This window comes from Lampris incognitus, unplaced genomic scaffold, assembly GCF_029633865.1.
Source record: "Lampris incognitus isolate fLamInc1 unplaced genomic scaffold, fLamInc1.hap2 scaffold_215, whole genome shotgun sequence".
Taxonomy (NCBI): domain Eukaryota; kingdom Metazoa; phylum Chordata; class Actinopteri; order Lampriformes; family Lampridae; genus Lampris; species Lampris incognitus.
The window spans coordinates 7,528-17,500 of NW_026611173.1; the positions used below are offsets into that span (position 1 = coordinate 7,528).

The 9,973-nt window shown below is 43.2% G+C and overlaps 1 protein-coding gene across 1 annotated transcript in view; it reads left to right on the forward strand.

Moving 5' to 3' along the window:
* Window positions 1–2,709: 2,709 nt before the first annotated feature.
* The window catches only part of LOC130133024 (disabled homolog 2-interacting protein-like), an 11,019-nt gene continuing 3,755 nt past the window's right edge, over window positions 2,710–9,973 (forward strand). The window contains exon 1 of the mRNA XM_056301908.1: window positions 2,710–2,891. Within this exon, the coding sequence (XP_056157883.1) occupies window positions 2,710–2,891 (182 nt within the window). The remainder of the gene's footprint in view (window positions 2,892–9,973) is intronic.

Genomic DNA, 9,973 nt, shown 5'->3' on the forward strand with positions numbered 1-9,973 from the left:
TGGGTGTGTGTGTGTGTGTTGTGGGGTGTGTGTGTGTGTTGTGTGTGTGAGGGGGTGTAGTGTGTGTGTGTGGAGAGGATATATTGTGTGTGTGTGTGGGAGTGAGATATAGTGTGTGTGTGTGTGTGTGTGAGAGAGAGTGATATAGTGTGTGTGTGTGAGAGAGAGATATAGTGTGTGTGTGAGAGAGAGATATAGTGTGTGTGTGTGAGAGAGTATATAGTGTCTGTTTGATTGAGAGTGTGATTGTGTGGTGTGTGAGTGTGTGGTTGTGTGTGGAGTGATGTGTGTGTGTGTGTGAGAGAGTATAGTGTGTGTGTGTGAGAGAGATATAGTGTGTGTGTGAGAGAGAGAGATATAGTGTGTGTGAGAGAGAGAGATATAGTGTGTGTGTGAGTGAGAGAGATATAGTGTGTGTGTTAGTGGGAGAGATATAGTGTGTGTGTGAGTGAGAGAGATATAGCGTGTGTGAGTGAGAGAGATATAGTGTGTGTGTGTGAGCAAGATATAGTGTGTGTGTGAGTGAGAGAGATATAGTGTGTGTGAGAGAGAGAGATATAGTGTGTGTGTGAGAGAGATATATATATAGTGTGTGTGAGAGAGATATAGTGGGTTTGTGTTAGAGAGAGAGATATAGTGTGTGTGTTAGAGAGAGAGAGATAGTGTGTGTGTGTGAGTGAGAGAGATATAGTGTGTGTGATAGAGAGAGATAGATAGTGTGTGTGTGTGTGAGAGAGAGATATAGTGTGTGTGTGAGAGAGAGAGATATAGTGTGTGTGTGTGTGAGAGAGATATATATAGTGTGTGTGTGAGAGAGATATAGTGTGTGTGTGAGAGAGAGATATATAGTGTGTGTGTGAGAGATATAGTGTGTGTGAGAGAGAGAGAGATAATAGTGTGTGTGTTAGAGAGAGAGATATATAGTGTGTTTTAGAGAGAGATATAGTGTGTGTGTTAGAGAGAGAGATATAGTGTGTGTGTGTGAGAGAGAGAGATATAGTGTGTGTGTGTGTGTGTGTGTGTGTGTGTGTGTGTGTGTGTGTGTGTGTGTGTGTGAGAGAGATACAGTGTGTGTGAGAGAGAGATATATAGGGTGTGTGTGAGTGAGAGAGAGATATAGTGTGTGTGTGACAGAGAGAGAGTTATAGTGTGTGTGTGAGATAGAGATATAGTGTGTGTGTGTGTGAGTGAGAGAGATATAGTGTGTGTGTGAGAGAGAGAGATATAGTGTGTGTGAGAGATATAGTGTGTGTGTGTGAGAGAGAGAGATATAGTGTGTGAGAGAGAGATATAGTGTGTGAGAGAGAGAGAGAGAGAGAGAGAGAGAGAGAGAGAGAGAGAGAGATAGTGTGTATGTGAGAGAGAGATAGTGTGTGTGAGAGAGAGAGAGAGAGAGAGAGAGAGAGATAGTGTGTGTGAGAGAGTTATAGTGTGTGTGTGTGAGAGAGAGAGATATAGTATGTGCGTGTGTGAGAGAGAGATATAGTGTGTGTGAGAGAGAGAGAGAGCGATATAGAGTGTGTGTGTGTGTGTGTGTGTGTGAGTGAGAGAGATATAGTGTGTGTGTGAGTGAGAGATATAGTTTGTGTGTGTGTGTGTGTGTGTGTGTTAGTGGGAGAGATACAGTGTGAGTGAGAGAGATATAGTGTGTGTGAGTGAGAGATATAGTGTGTGTGTGTGTGAGAGAGAGATAGTGTGTGTGAGAGATATATAGTGTGTGTGTGAGAGAGATATAGTGTGTGTGAGAGAGAGAGAGATATAGTGTGTGTGTGTGAGAGAGAGATATATAGTGTGTGAGTGAAAGAGATATAGTGTGTGTGAGTGAGAGAGATATAGTGTGTGTGAGAGAGAGAGAGATATAGTGTGTGTGTGAGAGAGAGAGAGATATAGTGTGTGTGTGAGAGAGAGATATATAGTGTGTGTGAGAGAGAGAGAGATATAGTGTGTGTGTGAGAGAGAGATATAGTGTGTGTGTGAGAGAGATATATAGTGTGTGTGTGTGAGAGAGAGATATATAGTGTGTGTGTGAGAGAGATATAGTGTGTGTGTGAGAGAGAGATATATAGTGTGTGTGTGAGAGATATAGTGTGTGTGAGAGAGAGAGAGATAATAGTGTGTGTGTTAGAGAGCTATATAGTGTGTGTGAGAGAGAGAGATATAGTGTGTGTGTGTGAGAGAGAGAGAGAGAGAGAGAGAGAGAGAGAGAGAGAGAGAGAGAGAGAGAGAGAGAGAGAGAGGAGGACGCACGAAATGAGCTCTTAAAAAATATATATCTAACATTGGGTCTCTGGTGAGAACAGAGAATTTAGAAAACAGTCTAAAAGAAGAAGACATCGTAAATCGCTTTCCTAACAGAAAATCCTCCCTCTAATCCGACAAGGAAACCCACGTTTTTAGATTAAATCTTCGCGGAGGAGTTCGCAAACAGCTAGCTGGCTAACTTGTTAGCTGGCTATCCTGCTAGCCAACCGTCCAGCAAAACAACCCAACAACTAACGTGGCCTGGTCTAACGTTGCGGATCCTACCCAAAGAAACACGCTACCTGCCGACGCAGAGGGAAAGGTAGGACACGTACAGTTGAATCCGACGTGCATAAAAAACGAAACGTAAGAACCGCAACGTAGGACCGGAAGTAACCTAAATTAGCTAACGTTAGCCAGCAAAACAAAACAATAAACCGTTGGTGGTGGTAAATATTACCGATCGTCATGGAAACCAAGCCAACTGAATCTAGTGTGGTGAATTACCCGGCGTTCTGCAAGAGCACGCAGGCTAGGAAGAAACACAAGGAGAAAGTGTTGAACGACAACCCAGACACACTATACGTGGACTTTATCTTTATGCATGGAAAACCGATAAAAAACAACTTAGTCTTCCACACTACACGACTGTCAGCATGGAAAGCTGCGATCTGCCAACACTATAAACACGTATTTAAAGAGGGAATCGGCCGGGGAGGACGGTTCACAGTGTGCACGGATAAAAATCTGGACACCGATAATGCGATACTGACCATCACATACTACACTAAAGGAGCTATACTGCTGCAGGGAAACGAGGAGAGCCTGAACTCTTTTGAAGAGGTTTTCCCTCTGCTTAAGGCAGAGGTAGACAACCACAGAGACAGCGACACGGCTGAGGACCAGCTACCTACAGAGCCCCCACAACACGCAGCAGCCCCTCCCCCTCCCCCTTCTGACAATGAGCCCCCACAACACGCAGCAGCCCCTCCCCCTCCCACTCTCTCTCTGCCACTGACAGGCAACTGAGGGAGAGTCTGGCCCTGCTGGAAATGGACTTTGTCGAGTTTAGGGAGTTCACCCAGGCCAGGTTTTCTGACACCACCACCAGCTCCATCCAGCAGCTAAAGGAGGAGGTGGAACAGCTGAGAACAGAGAACAGACTGACTGTCTTAGAGCTACAAGAGACCATGAAGCAGCTACAGGTGGAAAACCAAAACCTACATTCCCAAGTAGCACAACTAGAGAAGGAGGCGATACTGAAAGAGAGGAACCTCATGAAACAGATGGAGGATCTTAGGACAGAGCTCCAAGAGAACACCAGGGCCAGGGCTTCAGTCTCCCAAAACAATGCCACTAACACCCATACAGACCATCACACCTCCCCTGACACTAAAACAACCAACAAACATGATACAGAGACCACTCACACAGACACACAGACACCCCTCACACAAAACACACAACCCCTGCCACCCAACCAATCTCCTCCCACTAAGACAAACAAACAGCGCCCACACGTAGCCCTGCTTATGGACTCAAACCAGAAGTTCATGGACCCTCAGAAACTATTCCCCGGATATCACGTGACAGCAAAACGATGCAGCACTACTGGCCATGCACTACAGCTCCTGAACAAGGAATCTCTTGGGAGCCCACAATGCATCATCATCCACACCGGGACCAATGACCTGCACTATCTGCGCAGTGACACGGCTGTGGCGGTGCGTAGAGTGGCAGAGAGAGCAAGTGGAGAATTCCCAGAGGCTCGGATTGTGGTGTCAACACTCCTGCCACGGCGTGACACCCCACCCCATATAATCCATGGAATCAACACAGACATCAGCAGAGGCTGCGCTGCTCTTCCCAATGTCCACCTGGCTCACCATTCAGGCATCAGCCTCCATGACCTCTACGACGGACTGCACCTTCACAAGGAGAGGGTGCGGATTTTTGCGAGGACCCTAAAAGATGTTGCTTTGGGCCGCAACCCAACCACACCCACTTATCCTCCACCAGTAGGAGACTACAGACCAGAACCCTCCCATATCCCCAGATACCCCCCTTTCCCCCCCCAGAGCACACAATACCTGGACCCCTCCCCCTCCCCAGCCCCATACTCCATACTCACCTTTGGGCCGAAAGCCCTACACACACCCACACCTACGTGCTGCTTCCCCCAGGTCCAAGAAACCTGTGCACCCAACCCCTCCAAAAAACAAAAAGACAACAACACTTGACAGAGCCTGTCCCCCACAGCACAGGCCACAAAGCTATGCTGCTGCAGTAACCCAGCCCCCTCCCAAACCCACCGCCCCAGCCAAGACTGAGATTGGAGAGATAAAGGAGATGCTCCACACCTTGTGCTCCAGACTCCTGCATGGCAGCATCTAAGACAACCTCTACGTGCCATCAGATCTTAATGGGGTAACCACTTACACGGGGAAATCCTGAGTGTTGATTTGGCTCTGGTTGTGTATAATAATGCCCACTATATCGATAGTGAGGTATTTGGTAAGTGTTATCAGAATATTTCATATATGTCTTCTTCCACTGTAACTTGATAATTCTCTGTCTCACAAAAGAGACTCATTGTATATTTTCTTTTCATGCGTTCTTTTTCTGTCTCTTGTTGGAACATTCAGGGTCTCTTCTCATCTTCCTTTGGGATGAAGAGTAGAGACCCTGACTTCTTAAAAAACATCGAAAATGTCGACATAGTCATATTAACTGAAACCTGGTGTGGTGAAGACATAACCACCCACTGTCCCTCAGGTTACAAAGAAATAATTATTCCATCAAATAAACTTAACTCAGTACATCGTGGACGAGACTCTGGAGGTATTTTGATTTGGTACAGAGGATGTTTAACCAACTACATTTCAAAAATTAAAATTGGAACATCCCACTGCTGGCTAAAACTCAGCAATAAAATTGGCATATCAAACAAAGATATCTATCTCTGTGCTCTATATTCTCCCCCAATTGAATCCCCATATTATGATGAGGATTTCCTGAGTAATCTCCATGAAGAGGTAAGCCTTTTCCAGGCCCAGGGAAATGTGCTGCTGTGCGGAGATTTTAACGCAAGAACAGGTTCAATGAGTGATACCATTGACCCTCAGGGTAACAGACATGTGTTTGGTCAACATTCCCTGTACCTCTCACCAACCCTCATTAAAAGGAGCTCCCTCGACCGTACTGTGAACAAGGCTGGTAAGGAGCTAGTGCACGGTTCACATGTTGTTCAGGTCTTGGAGCTAGTGTAGTTGTAGTGTAGTTGCGCTTCTGGCCTGTACACACTTAATGGTAGGATCAGAGGAGACTCTTTGGGAAGGTTCAGGTCTTGGAGCTAGTGTAGTTGACTATGCAATAACTGACATGGACCCCACCTCCTTCAACGCATTCACTGTCAGACAACAAACTCCTCTTTCTGACCATAACCAAATTATGATTTTCCTCAAAACTATTAACCTGACTCAAATGCCTATAGAGGAGCCCAGCAAGCTGTTCAAAATTAATAAGACCTACAGACGGGCTCCAGACAGTGCAGAAAAATGTATCATTATCTTGAATTCATCCAAATTACTTAATATGATTACTAACTTCATTAACAAACCAATTGAAACTAATAAGGACAGTACCAACCAAGCTGTCAATGAAATCAATTGTATCTTTCAGACGGCAGCAAACATGGTCCTACCAAGGACCAACAACAGAAAAAAGAAACAATCTGAAAATGAAAAATGGTTTGACAATGATTATAAAAATATAAGAAAAGAACTGCGTAAATTGTCAAACCTGAAATACTACCAACCTCAATATATGGATATAAGAAAGAAATATAGCGAAACATTAAAACTATATAAATACACATTAGGAATGAAAAAACAAAGCCATGTAGATAGAACCCTACAGGAAATAGAACATTCCCTGAATAAAAACCAATTCTGGGAAATGTGGAATAATTTGAGCTCTACAAAACCACAAGACCTGCCTATCCTATTTGGAAATCCAACAAGAACACTCAAATTACAATTACAATCTGATCAAACAGAAATTACAGTTGCTCGAATGCACTATAAAAGACAACCAAAACCCGCTGAATTTTCCAATAACACAAGAATTGGCACAGAAGCTCAAATCCTTAAAACCCAATAAAGCTTGTGGCCTTGACAGCATCAGAAGCGAGATGCTTAAAAACAGCACACCTGAGCTGCAAAGGGCAGTACTCAAATTGTTCACCATCCTTCTAAGTTCGGGATATTTTCCTGACATCTGGAGCAAAGGGCTTATAACTCCTATTCATAAAAATGGAGATAAATTGGATCCTAATAATTTCAGAGGCATTTGTGTGAGCAGTAGTCTGGGGAAGGTGTTTAATAGCATTTTGAACAATTGAATTCTAACCCTCCTTAACGAACACAATGTCCTGAGCAAAGGTCAAATTGGCTTCCTCCCAAATCACCGGACTACGGACCGTATTTACACCCTACACACCCTCATAAATGAAAATGTGAATCGAACCAATAATGGAAAAATATTTGTTTGTTTTACTGACTTCAAAAAAGCTTTCGACTGTATTTGGCATGAAGGACTATACTATAAACTTTTACAAAGTGGTGTAGGGGGTAAAGTGTATGACATAATAAAGTCAATGTATTCCGACAATAAATGTGCAGTTAAGGTTGGAGACAAACACACTGAGTTCTTCACTCAGAACAGAGGGGTGAGACAGGGCTGTGGACTTAGCCCGACACCGTTTAATATATACACTCACTGGCCACTTTATTAGGTACACCTTGCTAGTACCGGGTTGGACCACCTTTTGCCTTCAGAACTGCCTTAATCCTTCGTGGCATAGATTCAACAAGGTACTGGAAACATTCCTCAGAGAGTTTGGTCCATATTGACATGATAGCATCACGCAGTTGCTGCAGGTTTGTCGGCTGCACATCCATGATGCGAATCTCCCGGTCCACCACATCCCAAAGGTGCTCTATTGGATTGAGATCTGGTGACTGTGGAGGCCATTTGAGTACAGTGAACTCATTGTCATGTTCAAGAAACCAGTCTGAGATGATTCGAGCTTTATGACATGGCGCATTATCCTGCTGGAAGTAGCCATCAGAAGATGGGAATACTGTGGTCATAAAGGGATGGACATGGTCAGCAACAATACTCAGGTAGGCTGTGGCGTTGACACGATGCTCAATTGGTACTAAGGGGCCCAAAGTGTGCCAAGAAAATGTCCCCCACACCATTACACCACCACCACCAGCCTGAACCGTTGATACAAGGCAGGATGGATCCGTGCTTTCATGTTGTTGACGCCAAATTCTGACCCTACCATCCGAATGTCGCAGCAGAAATCGAGACTCATCAGACCAGGCAACGTTTTTCCAATCTTCTATTGTCCAATTTTGGTGAGCCTGTGCGAATTGTAGCCTCAGTTTCCTGTTCTTAGCTGACAGGAGTGGCACCCGGTGTGGTCTTTGCTGCTGTAGCCCATCTGCCTCAAGGTTCGACGTGTTGTGCGTTCAGAGATGCTCTTCTGCATACCTCGGTTGTAATGAGTGGTTATTTGAGTTACTGTTGCCTTTCTATCAGCTCGAACCAGTCTGGCCATTCTCCTCTGACCTCTGGCATCAACAAGGCATTTTCACCCACAGAACTGCCGCTCACTGGATATTTTCTCTTTTTCGGACCATTCTCTGTAAACCCTAGAGATGGTTGTGCGTGAAAATCCCAGTAGATCAGCAGTTTCTGAAATACTCAGACCAGCCCGTCTGGCACCAACAACCATGCCACGTTCAAACTCACTTAAATCACCTTTCTTCCCCATTCTGATGCTCGGTTTGAACTGCAGCAGACCGTCTTGACCATGTCTACATGCCTAAATGCATTGAGTTGCTGCCATGTGATTGGCTGATTAGAAATTTGCGTTAACGAGCAGTTGGATGGGTGTGCCTAATAAAGTGGCCGGTGAGTGTATATTAATGAACTGGCAGTGCAGCTGGAACAGTGGGCCACCCCAGGTCTCCTCCTGTATGACATGGAAGTAACATTTTTGCTTTATGCAGATGATCTAGTTTTGTTGTCACCGCAGATGGGCTGCAACAACTACTAGACCTGCTTGAGGACTATTGCCCGCACTGGGCCCTGGCAATCGATCCAAAAAAGACAAAAGTAATGATCTTCCAGAAGAAGCCCAGATGTCAGGAAAAAAGATACCAGTTGACTCTAGGTAGCATCACCTTACAGCATACGATGCAGTATACTTACCTTGGTCTAATTATTACAGCATCGGGGAGTTTCAGTAGGGCAGTGAATAACCTAAAACAAAAAGCTGGCAGAGCTCTATATGCAATTAAAAATACATTCTTTAACATTGATATACCAATCTCCATCTGGTGCAAACTGTTTGATAGTGTAATTCTGCCCATTGAACTATATGGAAGTGAGGTATGGGGTCCACTCAGCCTTTCCAGCTACGCTAGATGGGACAAGCATCCAGGAGAAACCCTACATGCTGAATTCTGTAGAATGATTCTGAAAATACAAAGGAAAACACAAAACAACGCATGTAGGGCAGAATTAGGCCGGTTCCCATTATCGATAAATGTACAAAAAAGATCTCTAAATTTCTGGATGCACTCAAATACAAGCCCAACAAATACATTGCACTTTAAAGCTCTGAAAACCCAAGAACTGAACGCCGAAAAGAGTCCCCTGAAGCAGCTGGCTCTGAGACTCACTAACCCTTTAACAAATACTAAGACCAGCCAACCTCAGGCCAGCACTGCATCCCAAACAAAGATTACGATAAATCAGCTGATAAAACAAACAAACATGAGGATAAATCAGCTATAAAACAAACCAACATGAGGATAAATCAGCTATAAAACAAACCAACATGAGGATAAATCAGACTATAAAACAAACAAACATGAGCATATATCAGCTATAAAACAAAGCAACATGAGGATAAATCAGCTATAAAACAAACCAACATGAGGATAAATCAGACTATAAAACAAACCAACGTGAGGATAAATCAGACTATAAAACAAACATGAGGATAACTCAGCTATAAAACAAACAAACATGAGGATAAATCAGCTATAAAACAAACCAACATGAGGGTAAATCACTTATAAAACAAACCAACATCAGGATAAATCAGACTATAAAACAAACAAACATGAGCATATATCAGCTATAAAACAAAGCAACATGAGGATAAATCAGCTATAAAACAAACCAACATGAGGATAAATCAGACTATAAAACAAACAAACATGAGGATAAATCAGCTATAAAACAAACAAACATGAGGATAAATCAGCTATAAAACAAACCAACATGAGGATAAATCCACTATAAAACAAACCAACATGAGGATAAATCAGACTATAAAACAAACATGAGGATAAATCAGCTATAAAACAAACCAACATGAGGATAAATCAGACTATAAAACAAACAAACAAGCATGAGGATAAGTCAGCTATAAAACAAACCAACATGAGGATAAATCAGCTATAAAACAAACAAACATGAGGATAAATCAGCTATAAAACAAACAAACATGAGGATAAATCAGCTATAAAACAAACCAACATTAGGATAAATCAGACTATAAAACAAAGCAAGAACAATTATCTGAAACATTGGAACGCTGAAATCAAAACTCAAAACAAACTAGATTAAAAAAAGGACTGGTTGTTAA